Consider the following 25,572-nt stretch of genomic DNA (forward strand, 5'->3'; position numbering starts at 1 on the left):
TCTGGGGGGGGGGGACACACAGCTCTCCGCCCTGCTCCCCAATCCCGCAGCGGGGTTCTCTGGTGGCTTTCCAGGCTCAGAATCCCAATCCAGCTTGCAGCCTCCAGATGTGGAGATGGGAAGCTGTCAAAGAGCTCTTCTGCTTGACTAAGGTGGCTCAGTGGCTGAGACGCTGAGCTTGTCGACCAGAAAGGTCGGGAGGTTCGAATCCCTACCGCAGGTCTCTTGCCTGAGCAGGGGGTTGGACTAGATGACCTCCAAAGTCCCTTCCAACAATTGTTACTGTTTTACTCTTCTGCCTCTCCTCCTGCACATCTGGAGGGTTCGAGATGGCTGGAATGGGGACCCGCTGATCCTCGGGACCCAACTTTCCAGAAATCCCTCCCTCCCTCCCTCCCCTCCCCCCCCCCCGTGCTTTGCTTCTTAAGGGCTGGAGATTTTTCTGCCCCACCTGACTTGCCAAAGGGATGGAAGAGGCGCCCGATGTGCTCAACTGCTTCTGAAGGATGCAACCGGGGAAGAGGGGGTGGGGTTGTCTGGAAAAGGGAGCAGGTTCCTGGGCTTGTCTCCCTGGCAACGTGGCTAGGAAAAGGATGCAGAGGTGGCAAAGACAAGACTCGCACAGCTGGAGTCCCAGGAAACCTTGCTTGCTTCCAATGGGGCTCAGTCAGCTGGCCTGAATTAGTGAAAAAAAAACCCGACTTGCCTTCCCTCCGCCAAGAAATCCCGCAGCATCTTAGAGAATGCGCCTTTATTGCAACGGCCCCTTAATTGATCAAATTCATTTGCTGCCCATCTCGTTCAGTTGTCGTGAAGTACAATTTGCCTTCCTGGTTTTGACAGATAGGCTGTGGGCTACGTGGATTCGTGGAAGGGTTAAAGCTCAACTTAGAAATATTTCAAGGGGTAGAAGAGGGGAAAAGTCTCCAGCCTGGGACTGCTGAGAAATTGCAGTCCATTTCCTTTTTATTTCAAGAAATACATGGTTTGCAGGCAGGATGCATATGAAATCAGACATTTTAGTTGAATTAGAATTGCAAAATCTGGATTTCTGTATGCAGAATTTCCTAGTTCACTTGCTAGCATTCTTGCCTAAAAAGAGGTTGCCCTGCTTAAGTGTGTGTGTGCTTGTATGTGTGAATCTTAAATTCCTGGAAAACAGTTGCCAGAAGTGGGATTCTTGTATGTAGTGAACATGGAGAAGAGAGAAATGGATAGTCAGATCAGTTGGCGAAGTTTTTTGGGTGCCCTTCAGAGCTAAGTTGCTTAAATTCCGAGGAACAGATAAACTGCTAAACTCTGACAACATCTAGCGTTATCTTTTGGTACTTAGTGAGGCGTAGAGAAACATTTAAAACAGGTGCATATGTTCCTGTATTGTGCTTGCTTCCATAATTGCATTTGGATGCAGACAAATCTGATTTCAACACCAGCTATGTTACTCTATAAATATTGGGGGTTATTGCCACAAACTGTTGTATCACTAAAGTTTGTGTTCCATTTGCTAGAGATGTTGTTTTTAAAGTTCTAAAGATTCTCCGGTCATTCATTCATTCTCCCTGGTTTTTGATGTGCAATGATCCATCCTACTATGGTATTATGGATTGTGCCTATTTAGAATATAGAATAGTAGGGTTGGAAGGGACTTTGGAGGTCATCTAGTCCACCCTGTACCATTCAGGACAAATGGATATCTTAGTCTCTTCTTGAGACAATACAATAGGAATATTTAGGCCCGGCAGCTCTTCTCTGTGATAATTCAGTTAATAATCTTGGGATATCTGTTTGCTTTCACTAAGTGGATTCATTTGGAGTTTATAATGTTGCATCTTGTTTTTGTTTCTTTTTTGTGCTGTGGTCTTGTGTATTATGGTTAAACTACAAAGCCGCTAAGACTTAATAAGTCAGAGTAAGTCCTGTGGAATTTATGGGAATGTTCTTTTAAAGAACACATTCATACAATTTTTGCTTTTAAGTGGCTTATATATGAAACGTTCTCTTTTGGCCATGCATCGGCAGTGACAAATTTGGGCTCCCTTCAGGATTTTGCATTTGAATATGGGACCAGAAAGGTCAAGGTTCAGGAGTTTTACTGGCAGTTCCAAAAAATGGGGGGAAAATGCCTTTTTACAAAGCATCTAGAGATTCTGGTGGGCCTTTCTTGAAGATTTTAGGAGCATAGTTACAAATGGGGCTGGTGGTTGCCTTGTTTTACACTGGCCCTTCTTGTGACTTGGTGAAGATTGACCAAGTGTGCGTGAGAATATTGGGTTGGACTAGAAGACCTCCAAGGTCCCTTCCAGCTGTGTTATTCTGAATATCTATATCTATATCTATATCTATATCTATATCTATATCTATATCTATATCTATATCTATATCTATATCTATATCTATATCTATCTATCTATCTATCTATCTATCTATCTATCTATATCTATATCTATATCTATATCTATCTATCTATCTATCTATATCTATATCTATATCTATATCTATATCTATATCTATATCTATATCTATATCTATATCTATCTATCTATCTATCTATCTATCTATCTATCTATCTATATCTATATCTATATCTATATCTATATCTATATCTATATCTATCTATCTATCTATCTATCTATCTATCTATCTATCTATCTATCTATCTATCTATCAAATATTTATATTTTGCTGATAAAGAAATAAAGGGAGACTAGTATAGATCTATTTCAAGCTTTTTAGCTTTCATCAGCTAGCCATACCCTTACTCGGATTCGAACTTGGGCTTCCTGCATGTCAGGCAGTTGAATGCCCCCTCCGACATGCTGGGGTAGACCAGGTGCCTCGATAGAAAAACACTTAATCTTTCCCCTGGCTCAAGCTGATGAAGGGAGGAGAACTTGTGGCTCAGAAGGTTAATTCTCTGCCTCCCAAGTCCCAGCTGATCGGGAGGAAATGGGGGTTTTGCAGTAACCTTCCCCTGCCACGCCCACCATGCCACGCCCACACCCAGCAAGCCACACCCACAGAACCGATAGTAAACATTTTTGAAACCCACCACTGGTTCATACATATATAATTGTAATGCAAAGAGGAAAAAAAATAAGGTTGTGATTTGAATTTCTTTTTGGCATCATTTTAGTGTATCCTAGAACATCATTTGGGAAGTACATTAAGCTCCTGATGGGCTGCAAGAATTACATACTTTTACTTCCTTTTGTTTTTGGATTGTGGGCAGATCAAATGGGTCTCTGATCCATTTTGTGATATTTCACACACTGGTCTTTTGACTACTTTCCCCTTCCCAATCCTTCAGGCTCCAGAAAGTTCAAAACTTTTCCAAGAGCAAAGCAAATTTTCAGAGAAGTTGAAAAAAAAAAAAAATATTTCCAGCCTCCTCTGACTGTAGCTAAGAGGAAGCAAAAGCAGAACGTTTTTTTTTAAAAAAATTCTTTATTGTGGTTGTTTACTTTGCAAAGAATAAACTCTGCAGTCCTAGACTGGAATAAGCTCTTGTGTAGATTAATTCAAGTCTGTCTTTTTTTCTTTTTTGAAAATTACATTTAATGATTAAATGAAACGTTTAAAGATGAATTATAGTCTATGCATCATTTTGAAGTGACATTGCTATGTCTTCCTTGTTTGAGGGGAGGATTTGCTTGTTTGCATATTTGCATAGTTTATACTCTTCTGGGCACATGATTTAGGAGTTCTTAAGAGTCTTGTATTGATTATCTGAGAAAAAGGGCCCAGGAAGTAAATACCACTGTCGCCTCTGACGGGGCCCTAAGTCTATAGTTCCACCAATCCTTTTTCTCACCCTTTCTTTCTTTCTTTCTTTCTTTCTTTCTTTCTTTCTTTCTTTCTTTCTTTCTTTCTTTCTTTCTTTCCTTCTTTCTTTCTTTCTTTCTTTCTTTCTTTCTTTCTTTCTTTCTTTTTCTCTCTCTCTCTCTTTCTCTTTCTTTCCTCCCTCCCTCCCTCTTTCTTCCTTCCTTCCTCCCTTCCTTTCTTTCTTTCCTCCCTCCCTCTCCTCCTCTTTCTTTCTTCCTCCCTTCCTTCCTCTCTTCCTCCCTTCCTTTCTTTCTTCCCTCCCTCCCTCTCCTCCTCTTTCTTCCTTCCTTCCTTCCTCCCTCCCTTCCTCTTTCTTTCTTTCTTTCTTTCTTTCTTTCTTTCTTTCTTTCTTTCTTTCTTTCTCTCTCTCTCTCTCTCTCTCTTTCTTTCTTTCTCTCTCCCTCTTTCTTTCCTCCCTCCCTCCCTTTCTTTCCTCCCTCCCTCTTTCTTTCTTTCTTTCTTTCTTTCTTTCTTTCTTTCTTTCTTTCTTTCTTTCTTTCTTTCTTTCTTTCTTTCTTTCCTTCTTTCTTTCCTTCCTTCCTTCCTCCCTCCCTTCTTCCCCCTTCCTTCCTTCCTTCCTTCTTTCCTTCCCTAGACTGCAAGGCTGTTTAAGATATTCAAAGTGTACATAAAGTGAACTATATTTTATAGTATCTCCAAGGCCTAGGATTTAGGGTTGTGCAATGCCTTGGACCTAATTCCAAAAAAAGAGTTATGAATGGGCGCCCTTATCTACGGTCTTAAAAAACAGCCACTCCCTTTTTCTGGCATCAGGTCGTGGAAGCTGTAGAGGGGAGCTGTGCCGTCCAAGAAAAAGACATAGCAGCTTTCAAGAGCTGCAGGCGGGCATCACATTGGCCCTTTTACTCACTCTAAACATCTTTTTAAAGACGGGTCAAAGCTTTTTTCCTAAACACTAAGAGGAAAGGATGCTGGCTGCTATTTCATTATCTAGAGCAGCGTTTTCCAACCTTGGTGCCTTTAAGATAGGTGGACTTCAACCCCCAGAATTCCCCAGCTGATTAAAGTTGAGAAACAAGGGTTTAGATATATATATATATATATATATTAATTTGATTTATATGCCGTCCTTCTCCGGAGACTCAGGGCGGCTTACAATGCGCTAAGCAATAGCCTTCATCCTTTTGTATATTTTATACAAAGTCAGCTTATTGCCCCCACAATCTGGGTCCTCATTTCACCTACCTTAGAAAGGATGGAAGGCTGAGTCAACCTTGAGCCTTGGCGAGATTCGAACCAGCAGAAATTGCAGGCAGCTGTGTTAATAACAGGGTGCACTAAACCACTGTACTATCAAGGCTTCTGTTACTATATAACAGAATAACAGAGTTGGAAGGGACCTTGAAGGTCTTCTAGTCCAACCCTCTGCTCAAGCAGGAAACCCTGTATATACCATCTCAGACAAGTGGTTGCCCAGTTTCTTCTTAAAAAGCTCCAGTGATGGAGCACCCACTGCTTCATCCACCCACTGTTGAGGCAAGCTGTCCCACTGATTAATTATTCTAACTATCAGGAAATGTCTTCATTCTAGGTTGCTTCTCTCCTTGGTTCGTTTCCATCTGCTGCTTCTTGTTCTGCCTTCAGGTGTTTTGGAGAATAAGTTGACCCCACTCTTCTTTGGGGTGGACCCTTAGATATTGGAAGATTGCTATCATGTCACTCTCTAGTCCCGTGATGGCAAACCTATGGCACGCGTGCCACAGGTGGCACGCGGAGCCATAGCTGTGGGCACGCGAGCGTTGCCCTAGCTCAGCTCCAGCGTGCATGTGCGCACCGGCCAGCTGATATTCGGGTCTTCTGGGCCCTCCAGACGTTGGGAAACAGGCTGTTTCCAGCTTCCGGGGGTGGGGTGGGGAAGGCCGTTTTCGCCTCCACAGGCTCCTAGAAAGCCTCTGGAGCCTGGGGAGGGCGAAAAACGGGCCTTCTGGTCCCACTGGAAGTCAGGAAACAGGCCATTTCCGCCCTCCAGGTGGGTGGGGAAGGCTGTTTTCACCCTCCCCAGGCTCCTAGAAAACCTCTGGAGCCTGGGGAGGGCGAAAAATGGGCCTACCGGGCCCACCGTGCCAACGGGGGGAGTGCAGGGAGGTGGGCACACGAGGGTGGGGTGGGGTGCATTAAATTATGGGTGTGGGCACGCACGTGCGCTACCTTCCCATGCTCCCCCCGCTTTTGGGACGTGACAGCAAAAAGGTTAGCCATCACTGCTCTAGTCCTTCTTTTCATTAAACTAGACATACCCAATTCCTGCAGCCGTTCTTCTTATGTTTTAGCCTCCAGCCCCATACAATATAGCAATAGCACTTAGACTTATATACTTTACAATCTTCTCTAAGCAGTTTACAGAGTCAGCCTATTTGCCCCCAACAATCTGGGTCCTCATTTTACCCACCTCGGAAGGATGGAAGGCTGAGTCAACCTTGAGCCAATGAGAATCGAACTGCTGGCAGTCGGCAGAATTAGCCTGCAATACTGCATTCTAACTACTGCGACACCTGTATACTGTATACAGTGTATACAGTAATATATTGGATCCTTTCTCTCTGTCTCTCCCTACACACACACACACACGCACACAAAGTTCATCTTTTAATCTATGTTCCTGCTCCTGGAAACACTGAACAAACGTTTTGGGTTTGTTCTGAGATAGCTTGAGAATTTGGCACTTGTGTTCAGAGGTGAATTAGCACTTGCAGGCAAACTTGAGTCTTCTGACACATAAAAGTGAGCACTTTTGTGATTCCATAACAACGTTTTCAAGTTTGGGTTTCCATTAGATATTATTGCAGTTTTCTGACATTTTGGAATGTATTGGAATTCTGAGCCTAGTATTCTTGAAAGTCAACACCTCACATCATTAAGTGAACATAATAGGTTTCTATGATTAACCCCCATCCCTAAAACAGCGAATTATTTATGAAGACAGAGAATAATTTTGAGTACATCAAATTGAGATTGATGTCTGTTTTTTAAAAAGATCAGCGTTTGAATGATTTATGCAACTTTATTCCCCCATAGAAAAATGTCCAGAAAATATTGCAACTCAATATTGAGAATGCGGCATGTTGGATAAATTTAACCAAGATGGGAAAACACATGATACAAACAGACATAGTGTTTTTTTTTTTTAAACATCCAATCCATTTAGGTGAAGGAATTCTTTAAATATCTGCTTAACTCTCCACTCGACTGGGGGAAAATAATATTGATGGCGACATTCTCAAGTTCTGTAAGAAGATACATATTCTTTCTCCTTTTTCTCAGAGTTCATTCTTCTCCAAATATATTCGGAGACCTAAGCATTATTGTATAAATCATTAGCAGATGCTGGTTGACTTTTGTTTTCTTGTAACTGTAGTTCTGAGAGAAAGAATGGCTGGTGGGTAGTGGTGGAAGAGAAGAATCCATCTGGTTTTAAAAAAATATCTGACTTGATTCTTACATGCGTGATGGATGTTTATTGAGAATTTTCAGAGGAGTTAAGTGGCCTTAAACTTCTGATTCCCCAACTGTTCTTTTAACCCCTCCTGGAGGATAGAATAACTGAATTCTTTGTTCAAATATAGGAACGTCCAACCTCTTTTCTGGACCAGGGTCAAATACATTGATGAGATTCACACATTGCATTAAACTATAACAGGAGTTTCCCAACTTGGCCACTTTAAGACTTGTGGATTTCGACTCCCAGAATTCCTCAGCCAGCCATGGGGAATTCTGGGAGTTGAAATCCACAAGTCTTAAAAGTGGCCAAGTTTTTTTAATTTAATTTAGTTTCTTGGCTTGTTTGAACTTACAGTATTTTGTGAATCCAGTCATTGGGGTTTTTAAGTCATGACTGATATTTTAACACACACATTCAGGAGCCCTGTAATTCAGCCTTTAATTCTGATTGTGACAGTTCTGGTAGAGATATCATGAAAAGTACTGAATAATTCTTCAGTTTTTGTTCGTTTACTATACAAGAAGAAAAATTAGAGTTATGGACTGGGCAGGAGAGACCAATACGTGGGCAATCTCTGTAACTTTAAAGTTTTATCGATCAAGAGGTTATAATTCAATAGTGGAACATATATTTTGTAGGTAGAGAATTTCAGGTCTAACTCCGATGTCTCTAGTTAAAATCAGATCACATAACCAGGGATGGAATGAATTTCTAGATAAGGCTTTTGTGTTATGAAGACCGCAGATAAACATGATCAGAAATTAGGAACAACCAATCAAACGGTTGTTCAAGAGACGCAAATCAAAACAGCGACATGAACATTAATTAGAATAGAATAGAATATCTATTGGCCAAGTGTGATTGGACACACAAGGAATTCGTCTTGGTGCATATGCTCTCAGTGTCCATAAAAGACAAGATACGTTCATCAAGAATCATAAGGTACAGCACTTAATGATAGTCATAGGGTACAAATAAGCAATCAGGAAACAATATCAATATAAATCGTAAGGATACAAGAAACAAAATTACAGTCATACAGTCATAAGTGAGAGGATAGATGGGTGATAGGAACGATGAGAAGATTAATAGTAATAGTAATGCAGACATAGTGAATAGTTTGACAGTGTTGAGGGAATTCTTCGTTTAGCAGAGTGATGGCATTTGGGAAAAAACTGTCCTTGTGCCTAGTTGTTCTGGTCTGCAGTGCTCTATAGCGTCGTTTTGAGGGTAGGAGTTGAAACAGTTTATGTCCAGGATGCGAGGGGTCTGTAGATATTTTCACAGCCCTCTTTTTGACTCCTGCAGTATACAGGTCCTCAGTGGAAGGCAGGTTGGTAGCCATTGTTTTTTCTGCAGTTCTAATCATCCTCTGAAGTCTGTGTCTGTCTTGTTGGGTTGCAGAACCAAACCAGACAGTTATGGAGGTGCAGATAACAGACTCAATAATTCCTCTGTAGAACTACTGGTTATATTAGTGTAGCACCCCATTGCCTCTTAACTCTAACAATACCAACCACAACAATTAAACAATGGATGAAAATTTTGATCCTGTAAGCAACGTGTGATGAAAATTCAGGAGTGAAAGATAGAAATTCTAAAAATTAGATAATTTTCTCTTGACCTACAAGGTCTCTTCCAACTCTGATATTCAATTATTCTTTTAACTATTAGATTAGCTGTCCCCTTAAGCAGTTTTCATAATTTGGCCTTTGGCTTCCACATTTATCAATCTCTTCCCTTGTATTCAAAATAGGCTTACCTATTGATTACATCAGTGCTGAAAGGAACCAGGCGCTGAATGGGTGCAGCTGCTGGCATTTTTTTTTTTAAACTTTCAAATATTTATATACCACCCACCAAAATATTTATCCCAGGGCAGTTCACAGTATAATTAAAGCAAAGCAAAAATATATTGTTTAAATAATGAGCTGCCTAGGAATATAGCGTAGTGTAAATGAAACATATACTAGTAAGGCAGTTTAAAATATCCACATGCTCGGCTAGCACATTGTAATTTTTTTTTAAAGATCCAAGCAATAAACACCTGAGTAAATAAAATAGGTTAATTTGAGGCCAATACAGGTAGTCTTTGACTTATGATCCTAATTGAACCTGGAATTATGGTTGTAAGTCACAGCGGTTGTTAAGTGGATCACCATGTGAGCGTGCCTGATTTTGCAGCCTTTTGTACCGGTCGTTAAGCGATAGTCGTTCAATGAACCCATTTTAGCCAAAGGATGGTGTTTTTTTTTTTTTTTTTTTTTTGCCAGAAATGGAAATAAGCACCAATTTTTGGACAATAAAATGCCAACAATCGTAGTAACATGACTAGGGAATGCTGCAAACGGTCATAAATATGAACCAATTGTCCAGTGCCCAAAATGGGGTCACACAATCATGGGGGACATTGGAACTTTGAAACCAGGTCCTACCGTAAGTAGCTCTAGGGAGATCCCTTGTAACTTCGAACATTTCCTAAGCAGTGGGTCATATATCGAGGACTGCCCGTAACTCCTTGAGCCAGGGGTTTTACAATCAAGGTAGCATATGAAAAAAGACCCCACTGCTGCAAATAACTTGTTCGTGAGGGTGGAGAAAGGCTGGCAGCTGAACTAACATGACCCAAATCCTAAATGAATAGGAACAGTGTGGTTTAGTGGTTAGAGCATTCAAGATGGAGCAAGGCTCCAAGTTCAGGTCTAACCTCAGGCATGGAATTTCGGGACCGCTTTCTAGGCCAGCCATCCTGTTTTAGCTCAAGCTACCTCACAGGGGGGGGATGCGGTGGCTCAGTGGCTAAGACGCTGAGCTTGTCGATCAGAAAGGTTGGCAGTTTGGCGGTTCGAATCCCTAGCGCCGTGTAATGGAATGAGCTCCCATTACTTGTCCCAGCTTCTGCCAACCTAGCAGTTCAAAAGCATGCAAGTAGAAAAATAGGGACCACCTTTGGTGGGAAGGTAACAGTATTCTGTGCACCTTTGGCATTGAGTCATGCCAGCCACATGACCATGGAGACGTCTTCGGACAGTGCTGGCTCTTCGGCTTAGAAATGGAGATGAGCACCGCCCCCTAGAGTCGGGAACGACTAGCACGTATGTGCGAGGGGAACCTTTACCTTTACCTTACCTCACAGAGTTGTTGGGAAAACAATTGCAGAGAACTGATTTACCTGTTTGTTACCTTCCGCTGTGGGTGAAAAGGCAAGATATCCGTTTAACCAAAGAAGATGCTGGACAACATCTCAGGAGTGTTTTCTGTATTCCAAGTTATTCCTGGCGAATGTAGCTTCTTGCCTTTACGATTAGTTGAAGTAGGACAAACTATGCTCATTTTAAGAAGCTGTAATTGACATAGAGCAGAGCTCCCACCATTGCCTACAACATTTAGTTAAAAACTTCCTCTGCCTTTGCCTCCTGCGGTCCAAATCTCACTCGCTTTGGTGAAAGTTGGTGTCTGGAATACTTCAGCGGTAACTTTAATATTCCAATTTATAATTGAGGCTTACGGTTTTTCGATTTCCAACCCCTTACTTACCACTAAATGGCTGCTGTCGAAGATCAGACTTACCATACTGGTAAATATTGGTTTAGGCTGAGAGAAAACCTCAAATGTTATTTTTTTCCACCCCCCCTTGCTACTTCTGGCTGGTGCACCTGACTGGAAGCTTTCATCGTACTTAGTGCCATGCTGTGTACCCAAGTAGAACAAGATGGCAAGCTGGCTTTTTGGCTGGGAAGCAACAACAACAACAAACAGAAGTCTAAAGAAAAGATGGAAAAATGTTCCATCTTTGGCTCAACAGCTATTTGTCACTGAACAGTTTGGGGTTAGGCCATGTCCTTGCAGATACTTCAAAGAATTTCAGCCCCACCTGCACAATATAAATAAATCCAAATGTTAAAGCTCAGGGTTTGTTTGTTTTTTAAAGATGCTCTCCTAAACTGACTGACGGATAGTTAATAATCACATATCTATAAGAGGTTCATGTTGTTTTTGGATAACTAGAATTTGTGAATTGCTCCCATTCACAATTGCTCCCAGGGGGAGACCCCAGGGAGAGAGCCTTCTCTGTGGGGGCACCTACTATCTGGAACGAGCTCCCCCCGGAGATACGGAGGATCCCGGATCTGTGCACCTTCCGCCGCGCTCTAAAGACCTTTTTATTCCACCAGGCAAGCCTGGCCTAACTTTCTCCCTCTTTTTAAACAATTTTAATATTTTTAATATTTTTAATACTCAAAGTTTAAATTTGTTTTAAATTGATTGGGGTTTTAATTTGTCTGGGCCAAACTATTTAATTCGATTTTATTTTTGCTTTTTAAATTTTGTATATATGTATTTTATTGTTGGCTGTTCACCGCCCTGAGTCCTTCGGGAGTAGGGCGGTATATAAATCAAATAAAAGTAAAGTAAAGTAAAGTAAAAGTACTTGTCCCAGCTTCTGCCAACCTAGCAGTTCGAAAGCATGTAAAACAAAATGCAAGTAGAAAAAGAGGGACCACCTTTGGTGGGAAGGTAACAGTGTTCCGTGCGCCTTTGGGGTTTAGTTATGCTGGCCACATGACCACGGAGACGTCTTCGGACAGCGCTGGCTCTTCGGCTTTGAAATGGAGATGAGCACTGCCCCCTAGAGTAGGGAACGACTAGCACATATGTGCGAGGGGAACCCTAACCCTAACCTTTACCTTTAAGACTTTATTGAATGTCCCTTCTGCAGTCAGCTGTTTAGTAAGAGAGTCATAAGGAAGATGGGGAGTTATCGGTCACATTTTTGGAGAGTCACACCTTTAGCTTGTTGCGTTGTGAGGAATCCAACGTGGCGGCTGTCCAGCCTGACATGGAACTGATTTCTATATATTCATATGTGGTGGGATAGAAGTTTAAAATGAATAAGGGCGGCTTGATGGCTTAGCAGTTAAAGATGCTGAGCTTGTAAGCTCGAAAGCTGACAGCCCAGGTTTGAGATCTGAGTGCTGTGCGACAGGATGAGTTCCCGTTCTTGCCCCAGCTCCTGCCCACCTAGCAGTTCGAAAGCATGCAAATGTGAGTAAATAAATAGGTACCACTTCGATGGGAAGGTAACAGCATTCTGTGCACTATGGTGTATAATCATGTTGGCCACATGACCATGGAAATGTTTTTGGACAATGCGGAGTTGGAAGTGACCTTGGAGGTCTTCTAGTCCAACCCCCTGTTCAGACAGGAAATCCTACCATTTGTTGTGGTCCACGGAGCTGGCAATGGAGTCAGACAGTGATGAGGCTGAGGGAGAACATGGGCCAGTCCTGGAGGCTGGGGAAGGCCTGGATGAGGGCTCTGTGTTGGAGGCAGAGATGGGGCCAGGGCCATCGGGGAGTGATGTGCGGACTCCGGAGCCTCCAGAGGCTGACAGTAGAGAGGCAGAGGAACAGGAGGAGCCTGTTCCTAGTGCATGTATGAGAAGAGCTGCCAGAAGGCAAGAGCAGCTAAAGCATAGAGGACGACTCAGGAGTAGGGCCAAGAGATGATTGGCTCCTCCCATAAGGCTTAAAAGACCAGCAACGGCTCTTGGGCTCTTTGTTGGAAAACAACGTTGATAGACTTGTTCTTGTCTTGCTGCACTTATCTCTTGTCGGCGTCTTCTTCTTCTGAACTTTTGCCAAGAGAAGCCTTTGGCAGTTTGCCTAATTATACCAAGGTTGGTGATTAGACTGAAGAATTTGTGTTATGAAGAATTTGCTTTAATTTAGTTTGGTCTACACTGAGAATGAGTTATTTCTCAGCTGTTCTAATAAAGTCTGGTTTTTTTTTGGAACTGTTTGCGTCTAATACTACCTACATGGGCCTGGGACACAACACCATTTCAAGACAATTTTACATGGATTCTATGATTGTTCGCTGCCCAGAATCACTTGTTTGGGATGGGTGTCCCTTCAAATTGATTAAATAAGTAAAGCTTCCTCTATTAGCCGGTGCTAGCTGAAGCGTTTTGTTAGAAACAAGGCTGATTTTTATACTGACAAGGGAAAACTGCCCTTAAGAACTGTTGTCCTGTTTCCTTGACAGTGAAAATGGCACCCCTCTGTCAGATTGAATGAAATCTTCACATTCCAGCATTGCTAGGAAGTTTCTGTGACAGGTCGAGGTCCCTCGTGTTGAGTAATATCAGTTACCGTATTTGGCTACTCTCACTGTGATGGAAACCGAGGTCAGTAAAGTCTTTGGCCATGCCGGCTGTCATTCTGAATTCCTGACTTTCATCCAGGCCTTACAGCTGCAGGGAAAAAAAACTCCACTGCTTAGCTCTTCTGCTCCTGAATGGAATCCTTTCACAACTTTTCCTTCATTAATGACTAAGTGTTTCCTTTGGGACCTGTTAAGAACGGAGCAAGAAAGGGATGAGGGGAGGTTACAAATGATGGAGGGATGGTGGGATGGGATGTGTATGGGAAAGGATTTGCAAGAAGCAATGGAATAAGGAGACGCCTTTGCAGGGGTGGGCTTCAAAAATTTTAGCAAGGGATTCTCTGCCTGGTTGCTGGTTGGGTGTGGCCATGGTGGGTGTGGCCTAGTCGGCCTCTTGCACCATGGTGGAGGGGGCATTTTGGCCCTCCCCGGGCTCCGGAGGCTTTTCTCGAGCCTCTGGGAGGGTGAAAATGCTGGTTGGGTGTGGCCATGGTGGGTGTGGCCTAGTCGGCCTCCTGCATCAACAAAAACGGGGGGAGGCATTTATGCCCTCCTCGGGCTCCGGAGGCTTTCCTTGAGCCTCCGGGAGGGCAAAAACAGCCTCCCCAGACTCCGGAGCAGGGGTGAAATACTCCCGTTTCAGACCGGATCACTACCGGATCGCCGGAACCGGTAGCAATGGCAGCTGAATACTAAATATCTATGATTGGAATGATGGAATATAGGGAAAATATTTGAAATATTTGAAATTATATTGCAGTGTTCCACTATCTCAGGGGTTGCCACAAAGAAGAGGGAGTCAAGCTATTCTCCAAAGCACCTGAGGGCAGGACAAGAAGCAATGGATGGAAACTAATCAAGGAGAGAAGCAACCTAGAACTAAGGAGAAATTTCCTGAAATTTCCTGACAGTTAGAACAATTAACCAGTGGAACAACTTGCCTCCAGAAGTTGTGAATGCTCCAACACTGGAAGTTTTTAAGAAGATGTTGGATAACCATTTGTCTGAAGTGGTGTAGGGTTTCCTGCCTGGGCAGGGGGTTGGACTAGAAGACCTCCAAGGTCCCTTCCAACTCTGTTATTCTATTCTATTTAAATACCAATGTACTCATGTTATACTAATAATATGTGGCAAACCACAAAACCCTAGTACTAGCCCTGGATTCATGGTTAGTTTAGGTACTAGATCGATACACTGTGAGTAGAAATTTCAAACTAATTTGCAGAGGCAAAGCAGGGATAGATAAAAGGGAATGATAAAGTGGGAAAAAATCCGTTTCACACGATAAATGTTTTGTGTTTAAAAATATGTCACGATTTAGGAGACCGGAGAAGCAATCACCATGTTTTTCTGTGAGGTAAATATTTGTTTTACTGTGGTCAGGCACTACAGCTTGGTTTTTGCTTATCCAGAGGATCAATGCTATCTCAAACGTAGGTGGTTATTGTTGGTTTGTGTGTAATGTTGTGCAATTAAGTGGTTCTCAGGCCCTCTAGAATAGCATTTCTCCAAGACATGATGATCTGAGAGACGGATTTGATCGCATAATGACAGTGCAATTAGCGTCATTATAAAAACAACTGGTTTCACAGTTATTGCCGTGTACAGAAAGAAGATGACAGGGAGACAAATTGTTTTGATTAAAAGTATAGTTTGCTTTTCCTCAAATGTAAGCAAGGAGAGGGGGGGGAAATCACAGCTGTAGACATGGCAGTTTTGATGCCTTGGTAGGGAATAACTTGAAACACTGAAATCCTTTGGCATCAAAGTCAGATCCACGCCTACAGTGAGAAGTGCCGATTGCCCATGGAGTAGGTTCAACGTATACGTTTGTTAATTAATTTGAACCAAAACCTAAAGTTGGGTGGGAGGAGATTCTACGCATTCGTGGGAGTCCATGTGGACCAAGTGCCCTTTTCATAGGGTAACACAAGAGGCTCAAGGTTGACCCAGCCTTCCGTCCTTCGGTAAAATGAGGAACCAGATTGTTGAGGGCAAGATGCTGATTCTGTAAACTGCTTAGAGAGGGCTGTGAAGTTTTGTGAAGAAGTATATAAGTCTAAATGCTATTAGGAAGGAAGGAAGGAAGGAAGGAAGGAAGGAAGGAAGGAAGGAAGGAAGGAAGGAAGGAAGGAAGGAAGGAAGGAAGGAAGGAAGGAAGATGAGAAGGAAGCAAGGGAAAGAAAAAGAAGGAAGCCACGGTGGCGCAATGGTTAGAATGCAATATCGCAGGCTCATTCCGTCCACAGTCAGGCGTTCGATTCTGAACAGCTCAAGGTTGACTCAGCCTTCCATCCTTCCGAAGTCAGTAAAATGAGGACCCAGATTGCTGGGGGGGCAATATGCGGACTCTGTAAACCGCTTAGAGAGGCCTGTAAAGTACAGTGTAGCGGTATATAAGTCTAAGTGCTATTGCTATTTTCCATACCTGGAATTGGGGAGAGGGGCTTGCAAATCTGATGGCCTGTTAAGGGGTGAAATGCTACTGGTTTGGGCCAGTTCTCCCGAACTGGTAGTAAAAAAATGCTATTGGTTTGCTGAACCGATAGTAAAAAAAGCTACTGGTTCACCGAACCGGTAGTAAAAAAAGCTACTGGTTCACCAAACCGGTAGTAAAAAAAGTAAAAAAAAAAGTTCTCTGGGACTGATAGTTAAAAATGCTTTAAAAAGTAAAAAAAAAAAAAAAGTTCAGACAATCACGCATTGCTCAGCTGATCTTTGGAACTTTTTTTTTCTTTTTTACATTTTAAGCATTTGCAGAGAACCAGTAGTAAAAAAATGCTTTAAAACAGTTTTAAAAAAGGTTCCCAAGCTCACGTACCACAGCTGATTCCCCCCCAGCTGTTCTACATACCTTCTGAAACTTCCTTTTGGTGTGTAATGTGCATGTGCGTGTGCAGCGTGCATTTGGTGTGTACTGTGCATGCATGCGCACAGCACGTGCTTGGCGTGCAGCGAGCAAACCAGTAGTAAACCGGTTCAGATTTCATCACTGGGCCTGTTTTCCAGATTCTTGGTTTTTCAGTAAATCAGACTGTTAAAAACAACACTAGGATTAGAAAGGAAGATTTGCAAGTGTTTTGATGGTCTAGGATAGCGATGGCTAACCTTTTTACCATCGCGTGCCAAAAGCGGGGCGAGCGTGGTAGGGTCACACGCACGTGTGCCCACATCCATAATTCTATGTGCCCTGCGCCCCCATGCTCCCCCCACCTTTGGCACGTGATGGCACGGTGGGCCCGGTAGGCCCATTTTTTTGCACTCCCCAGGCTCCAGAGCCTTTCTAGGAGCCTGGGGAGGGCAAAAACGGCCTTCCCCCCACCCAGAGATCCTCCGGAGGCCGGAAACAGTGTGCTTCCTGATTTCTGGTAGGCCCAGAAGGCCCAAAAATCAGCTGGCTGGCGCACGCATGTGTGCCGGAGCTGAGCTCGTGTGCCCACCGATATGGCTTCGCATGCCACCTGTGGCACCCGTGCCATAGATTCGTCATCACAGGTCTAGGAAAATGGATACCCTTGTAGAAAGATAGCAGCAAAGGCACAAATAAGCATCATTGTTTGTTTATTCTTCTTTCACCTTGAAATGTGATGTTAAGACCTATTCGCCGTTTATTTTTTTACTTCCCCCATAAGCATTCTGCCTGCTGTAACAGCTGTTGTACGTAGTAAATTTCAGCTCTGGCTCGTGTTAAATCTTCTAGACTAAAGCAAATAGCTCCAGAAAAGACACCCCGTGTTTATAATTGGCAGAACTTTTCTTGGACACCAAAGGGTGAAAAGGCAGATCCTAAAAACGCAAGCAGGCTCAAGTTATTAACCGGTGCAGCTGGCAGAAATTTGTTTGCACCAAGGCTGGCTTTTGCAGCCAAGTCTCGAAAAATATGATTTGCGTCGTAGCAATAAAAAGCTATCTGCTTAGTAATAGTTCATCCTATGTCTGGCTCTTTCTTTCTCTCTCTCTCTGGGAGCTGCCAAGCAAAGTCTCTTGCTCAGAATTTGGATTTTGCTGGGTTGGATAGATTGTCGTTGTAGGATAGATGATCCTTTCTTTCCTAGTGGAGTATCTTGACCCAAGTAGGCAGGGGTGGGCTGCTGGGAGTTTGCAGAGGTTCGGGAGAACCTCTAGCTAAGATTCTGTGCAGTTTGGAGAACCCCAAAATCTCACTGCTTGCTGGCCCCACACACTCAACCCTGCCCCTCCCAGGAGTCCCCACACGGCCCGTTTTGGATGCAGGTAAGAGCAAGGCACACGCGGAGGCTCGGGGAGGGTGAAAAACAGGCCTACTGGAAGTTCAGGAAGGCTGGAAAGGGGCCCATTTCTGGCCTCCAGAGGGCCTCCGGAGCCTGGGGAGGCCATTTTTGCCCTCCTGGAGGCATGAGGAAAGCCTCTGTAGCCCGGGGAGGGCAAAAACGCTCCCTCACCATAGTGCAGGAGGCCGGTTAGGCCACGCCCACCATGGCCACGCCCACCCAGCAACCGGGCAGAGAACCCCTTGCTAAATTTTTTGAAGCCCATCCCTGCAAGTAGGCCTTTGAAAGACGTTTTCATTGCAATGTGCATCTTTTATGGATACTCCTGTGGAAAAAGATAGTTTTGGATTTATAGATTTCACACTGATTTCACATGCTGCTTAAATACTATTGCATCTTTCCAATCAGCTTTTGGCAAGAAGTTTATTGAAATTGAACAAACAGGTAGTCCTCGACCTGCAACAATTCATTTAGTGACCGTTCGAAGTTACGACGACACTGAAAAAAAAGTGATTTATGACCACTTTTCACATTAACAGAGGGATACAATCAAGATCAAGTGAGGTACTAATACCCCTCTATAAAGCCTTAGTAAGACCACACCTAGAGTACTGCGTCCAGTTTTGGTCACCACACTATAAAAAAGATGCTGAGACTCTAGAAAAAGTGCAGAGAAGAGCAACCAGGATGATTAGAGGACTGGAGAATAAAACATATGATGAACAGTTACAGGAACTGGGCACGGCTAGTCTAGTGAAGAGAAGACCAGGGGAGACATGATAGCAGTTTTCCAATATTAGAGGGGCTGCCAGAGAGGAGGAGTGGGTCAAGCTATTTTTCCAAAGCACCTTTGAAGGCCAGACAAGGAACAATGGATGGAAACTGAACAAGGAGAGATTCAACCTGGAAATGAGGAGGAATTTTCTGAGAGTGAGAGCAATCAACCCATGGAACAGAAGTTGCCTTCGGAAGTTGTGGGAGCTTCATCACTAGAAGCTTTCAAGAAGAGATTGGACTGCCATCTGTCAGAAATGGTGTAGGGTCTCCTGCTTGGGCAGAGCGTTAGACTAGATGACCTACAAGATACCTCCAAGGCTGTCAATCTGTATCTGTATCCCTTTTTTTTAAAATGGAAATTGTGCAGACGAGAACCACAAGCAAGGGAAGAATTAGTTAATGGAAAAACAAACAAAACCCGGGACAGCCAGATTAAGGGAGGCGGAAGTCATAAAGACATCTGATCGAAAGCCAACCATCGCGCAGAAAGGATACAGTTGGCACGGCCGTGGAATTTGGTCTACTGATCATCCTGCTCTCTTAAAAGTTTACAGCGTATTTCATCACTGCCTTGCTGCAGGATTCTCTATGATACAACCCTTCAGTTTGGTGAGATTCCAGCTATCGGAGGACCCAGCAAAGAAGGGGGAAAGACCCGGAGACAAAACGGGACAGGGAGCAAACTCAAGAAGAGGAATCGAAGCCGCCTCAATAGTGCTCAGAGATAAATTACCAGATGAAATACTGTGTTTCCCCGAAAATAAGACCCTGCCTTGTATTTTTTTGAACCCCGAAATAAGTGCTTTTGGCCTTATTTTCGGGGAGGTCTTATTATTTTGGGGCACGTGGAGGAAACCAGAGGAAATGGTGGGGACTGGCCACGCATGCGTTTAAATATTTTCGGGGAGGGCTTATTTTCGGGGAGGGGGGGGTTATTTTATTGCATGCGCTCAAAAGCCCGATTGGGCTTATTATCAGGGGATGTCTTATTTTAGGGGAAACAGGTTTTTTTAGGAGCACAGATTCAGAGGAGTTCCTGAATTCTGATGTACATTTTGTATTAATGGAAGATTCCTAACGCTTGATTTGGTAATCCTTCTCACAATTAAAAAAAAAAATTACGCACAAGCGGGCTGATTCCTAGCCATTGCACCCTCTTCTCTTTGAGCACGAAATTCCACAACTTTTTGGGTGACGTTCTTGTGAAATTCATTGTCGATGTCAACATACACATAAGTTGCATATATTTTATTATAGACGAGCTAAAGAGAGTGCCAAACTGATTTTCAAAGGGCCTGTTTCTTAAACCCAGTTCTCCCTTGTCGATTTACAACGGGTTTCCTTGGTCCCTGCCGTTTCCCTGAATTTACAAGTCTGCTTTAGACCAAAACAACTCCATCATGCATTCGATTGTGTATCGTATGCTTTCCCCAGAATCCAGCAGCAAGAGCCACTTCCTATTAGCGATAAAAATCTCGTTTCCCCCCTCGGCAGGAAACCAGAGTTTGATATCTTTGCTTACCTTATTGCCCTGAAGCGCTGGAGTCGTGTTTGGCACCGATAAGAGGGTAATTCCAAACAAATTTGGTCTGTTCTAGCTACGGGGAGAGACGTGAAATCGAAACACAATGGAATCTTTCATAGGTGAATGCATCAATGGCCTGGATTAGCTTTGTCTGAAATGAACTACAGGTGGGGCTGGGCTTACGACCACAATTGACCCCCAAAATTTCTGCTTCTGGGTGAGGCAGCTTAAGTGAATTCTGCCCCATTTTACAACCTTTTCTTTCCACAGTCGCTAAGTGAAGCACTTCAGTTTCAAGTCGGTAACACGGTTGTTAAATGAATCTGGCTTCCCACTGGTGAAATCTAAAATTTGTTAACTACCGGTTCTGTGGGCGTGGCTTGGTGGTGGTGGGGGTAATGTGACTGGGTGGGCGTGGCCAATTTTTTTTTAAAATCATTTTTTCTACAACCTCTTCGGCGAAGAGGTTGTAAAAAAATGCTTTCAAAAGGCTCTGATGATCCCAGCTTAGTTGCCTGATCAGCAGAGGCTTTTTTTCTTTTAAAAGCCTCTGCCGATCAGGCAACTCAATTGGGATCATCAGAGGCTTTTAAAAGCATTTTTTCTACAACCACTTCAGAAAAAAATACAGAATTCTATTCTATTCTATTCTATTCTATTCTATTCTATTCTATTCTATTCTATTCTATTCTATTCTATTCTATTCTATTCCATTCCATTCCATTCCATTCCATTCCATTCCATTCCATTCCATTCCATTCTATTCTACCCTACCCTACCCTACCCTACCCTACCGTACCCTACCCTACTGTACCCTACCCTACCATACCCTACCCTACCCTTCCTACTCTACTCAACTCAACTCAACTCTACTCTACTCTACTCTACTCTACTCTACTCTACTCTACTTGCACCTGACATTTGATATGAATAAGTAACCTATAAATGATGGGAAGTATCAAAACATGTTTGCGACATTACCAAGCACATTTGATCATTGACCTATATAGGTATCCTAAATAATGGTTTTCTATAAATCTTCACAGTTCTTTAACAAATGCGGCGTAATTGTTAACTGTGAATGAAATTACAAAGGAAAATGCAGATTTCTCATAATGGCTTAATATGTATATTATAGATCCGTGTTCATGTATCACGCTAAGTTGATGTGAACCATAACTGGTTATTTTGCAGCTTACTATATTTCGTGAACCCAACTTATTATGGTGTATTTTCATAGAAAATGAGTTAATTTAGTGACCAGATGATGATGGTTTTTGTGAAGTCATAAATAGAATTTGAAGAATGACAAAATTTCTTTCGTTTTCTCTCTCTCTTACAGACCTAATGTTTGTGGATCACGGTACAATGCCTATTGTTGTCCTGGGTGGAAAACTTTACCCGGTGGAAATCAATGTATTGTCCGTAAGTTGCTATTACTGCTGATTTTATTAGGAAATTCCTCATTTGTTTACTTTTTTCAATTTTATTTTTATTCAAAAATAATTTAAAATACAGTTAAATTAAGGAGCTCCTGACAGTGAGCATGGTTAATCAGTGAAAAAAATCTGTCTCCAGACCAGGGTGGGATCTATTTACCTTTACTACCGGTTCGCAACGGGGCCGAGCACATACATAGAAGCGTTTTGATGATGTCGGGATGGGTGGGCGGAGCCTCCCTCTGGTTTTATTACCGGTTCTATCGAACCGGTCCAAACCGGGGGCAACCCACCACTGCTCCAGACTTTGTGGGTGCACCAACACTGGAGGTTTTTAAGAAGAGATTGGACAATCGCTTGTCAAGAAGGACATCGTACAGTATATATAAAATCACGTGAAGTATTAGTACCGCTTTATAAAGCCTTATTAAGCCCACACGTGGAATACTGCAGTTTTGCTCACATTAGAAAAAAGATGTTGAGACTTTGGGGGGGGAAAAAGTGCAAAGAAGAGTAACTAAGATGATTAAAGGCCTGGAGAGAAAAACAATATGAAGAACGATCGCAGGATTTGGGATTGGCTAGTCTAGAGAAAAGAAGGATTAAGGGGGACATGATAGCAGTATTTCAGTATTTGAAAGGCTGCCACAAAGAGGAGGAGGTCGACTTATTTTTTCCAAAGCACCAGAAGGACAAGAAACAATGGATGGAAACGAATCAAGGAGAGAAGCAATTTGGAATTAAGGAGAAACTTCCTAATAGTGAGGACAATTAACCGGTGGAACAGCTTTGCCTCCAGAAGTTGTGGGTGCTTCATCACTGGAGGTTTTTAAGAAGAGACTGGACAGTCAACTTGTCTGAGGTGGTATAAGGCAGGGGTGGGTTCTACTTAACTTTACTACCGGTTTGCAATGGGAGTGTACATGTGCGCTTGCTTCATTCACTTGCGCTTCTGCGCATGCGCAGATTGTTCATTATGACGTACGGGCAGGTGGGCGGAGCCTCCCACTGCTTTTATTACCGGTTCGCAATAACTGGACAGAACCGGGATCAACCCACCACTGGTATAGGGTCTCCTGCTTGAGCAGGGGGTTGGACTAGAAGACCCCCAACTCTATTATGATTGAGCTCTCTTAAGCATAGATTTTAGCAGCAGCAATGATAAAAATAATGTGAACTTTGACTCTTAAGGGGGGGGTTGGTCCAAAATCATTTATTTATTTATTTATAGAATGGAATAGAATTTTTATTGGCCAAGTGTGATTGGACACACAAGGAATTTGTCTTGGTGCATACGCTCTCAGTGTACATAAAAGAAAAGATACATTTGGCAAGAATCATAAGGTACAACACTTACTGATAGTCCTAGGGTACAAATAAGCAATCAGGAAACAATATCGATATAAATCGTAAGGATCCAAGCAACAAAATTACAGTCATACAGTCATAAGTGGAAGGAGATGGGTGGTGGGAACGATGAGAAGATTAATAGTAGTGCAGACTTAGTAAATATTTATTTATTAGTTTGTCAAACATGTACAAGATAGTAGCACAATAGCATAATAGCATCAGGATACTTTGATGAAGGGTCCTGAAGATCCAGCCCGTATCTCTGAAAGCGTTATCCTTTCTTTTCTTATTTACAGCGATTTGCAGACATTCCTGTGGAGATGGGTTTTGCTCAAGGCCAAATATGTGCACCTGTCCAAATGGCCAGATTTCTCCATCCTGCGGCTCAAAATCAGGTATGCATTCAATTATTTGGATCAGTCATCCCTGCTTGGACGGTCAAACTAGTAGAGGAGTTTGTTCATTATTTCCTGATATCTTAGTACGGGGGTCAGCAACTTGTGACTCTGGAGCCACATTGTTGTGGCTCTGTCCTCCGAGCCTATTTTATCGGAGGAAGAAGGCTCCGAACATGAAGGAGAGGAGACGGCCAGGCCTCCCTCTCCAGGACCCTCCTCTCTGGCAATGCCTCAGGTGTCTCCCGAAGGGGAAGAGATTGGCCAGGAGCCAGGTGTTTCCGAGCTGTCAGATAGTGACGAAGAAACATTGTGGTTGGACCCACACCAGCGTCAGAGAGACAAGCGTGAGCAGCAGAAAAGGAGGCGTGCCAGAGATTAAGCTGAGTCACTGGACCACACCCCACAGGCTATAAAAGGGAGTGTGGTGGCCATTCAGACTCTGTGACGGACAAAGCTAATCTCTGGAGAGGCACTTGCACCTTCGGACACAACACACATGTGGCTCTTTCACCCCTCTGCTGTGGCTCCCTGTCACTCAATATATGCGTCTCAACCGCCAATGTGCAACACCCACCGGCACGCAATTTATTGAGCTTTTCAACCTCCGGTAGGCCAACCATAGATAAATCCAAGAAAAGAAAAGTTTCAGAAGAAAACAGAACATTTAATTCAACTACATAGGCTAATTTTGTGACAGCTCAAGAAATAGTCAGGCACGGGAAGGGTTTTGTGGCTCCCGGTGTTTTCTTTTCTGTGGGAAATGGGTCCAAATGGCTCCTTGAGTGTTTAACGTTGCAGATCCCTGTCTTCGTAGCTCAGATAACTAAACAGCGATGTATGTTTACCACAGCTAAGAGAATCTAATGCAGGGCTGCTCAACCTTGGCAACTTTAAGCCAGGTGGACTTCAATTCCCAGAACTCCCCAGCCAGGAGTTGAAGTCCACAAGTCTTAAAAATTGGCAAGGTTGGACAACCTTGATCTAGGTTTGAGTTACTTGCAAGCATTCCTTATGGCCACCTTAAAGATAACGACCAATATCCTATCATGGCAGTTTCTGATTCCTTCTTCTAATTTTTTTCTTTTCTTTTCTTTTCTTTTTTTTTACTTCAGCACACTTGACGCATATGTTTTAGGAATGAACAAACTAGAATTTATGAAAGTCCCTGTAAGATCTGGTCATCCATTACCAGAGGCCTCCAAGCAGAATCGAGAGGCATATATAGGGGTGTTCAGTGACCTAATTTTTCAGTAAATGGTATTAATTATCATTCAGAATGCATTATGCTTGTCTGGAACTGTTTTATGGCTTCGTAAAGGAGCCGAAAGCACGAGAAAGCGAAAAGTAGGGTAAACATTTACATTAAGTAGAATAAAATTAATACCATGCAAATAGAAAGTTCTAACTTCTCTTGCGAGCAGCATGAATGTTTAGAGCTCACATTGGTTGACTTCCCAGTGTTGTGTGAAATAAGTAGTCCAATTCTACTTTTATTAGATGGCCAGTGTTTTGTATTTACAGTTGCGTTCTTTTTAAATTGTGGTTTTGTTTCCTTTTTTTTTTTTTTTGTTGGCCACAGTGGAATACAGTACTTTTTGATCCAGAGACAGGACATAAATCTAATAAATTCATCTCTCTTTATTTGAGGGTTTATTTGCACTGCAGGGGTGCTCCCTTTAAATTATTTTTGTGCATCGTTTAATTAGGTCCATATAACGAATTCGGTCCTCTGCTTCACTAATCACATGCCAGGGAAAAAAAAAAAAAAGGAATTTCAGGAAAATGTTTAGTTATCAAAACACTCTAAATATAAGCTTCTGATCTGAAAATATCCTGCAGATTCTTAGACTATAATTCCCATCTTCCTGAGTCTCATAGGAATGAGGGGCAATTGTAATCCAGCATACAGGAAGTCCTCGAGATACGACCACAATTGACCCCAAAATTTCAGTTGTTAAGGGAGACATTTGTTAAGTGAGCTTTGTCTCATTTTATAACCTTTCTTGTTAAATGAATCACTGCAGATGTTCAGTTCATAACTGGGTTACTATGGGAATCTGGCTTCCTCATTGACTTTGCTCGTCGGAAGGTCAAAAAAGGTGATCACATGATCCCAGGACATTGCAACCGTCATAAGTATGAGTCAGTTGCCAAGAGTCCATATTTTGATCTCCTGACCATGAGGATGAAGCAACAAGTCCTAAGTGTGCAAAACAGCACGTAAGTCACTTTTTTTCAGCGGCGTCGTAACTTTGAATGGCCACTAAGCGAATTGTTGCAAGTCGAGGACTACCCTGTATTTGGAAGACACCAACTGGAGGAAGCGATACTTGAAAATGTTCAACTCTCTCTTTGCTCAACCTTAGACTTTTCCAGTGGTTCG

General features: G+C 42.8%; 1 protein-coding gene across 2 annotated transcripts in view; it reads left to right on the plus strand.

Moving 5' to 3' along the window:
* FBN1 (fibrillin 1) overlaps positions 1 to 25,572 on the plus strand; it is a 189,338-nt gene that overhangs the window by 1,670 nt on the left and 162,096 nt on the right. For both annotated transcript variants that reach the window (XM_060693282.2, XM_060693281.2), the window contains exons 3-4: positions 21,345 to 21,427; positions 23,088 to 23,186. In XM_060693282.2, coding sequence (XP_060549265.2) covers positions 21,345 to 21,427; positions 23,088 to 23,186 — 182 coding nt within the window. The remainder of the gene's footprint in view (positions 1 to 21,344; positions 21,428 to 23,087; positions 23,187 to 25,572) is intronic.

Source organism: Pantherophis guttatus, chromosome 13 (assembly GCF_059756535.1).
Source record: "Pantherophis guttatus breed Tessera chromosome 13, ASM5975653v1, whole genome shotgun sequence".
NCBI lineage: Eukaryota > Metazoa > Chordata > Lepidosauria > Squamata > Colubridae > Pantherophis > Pantherophis guttatus.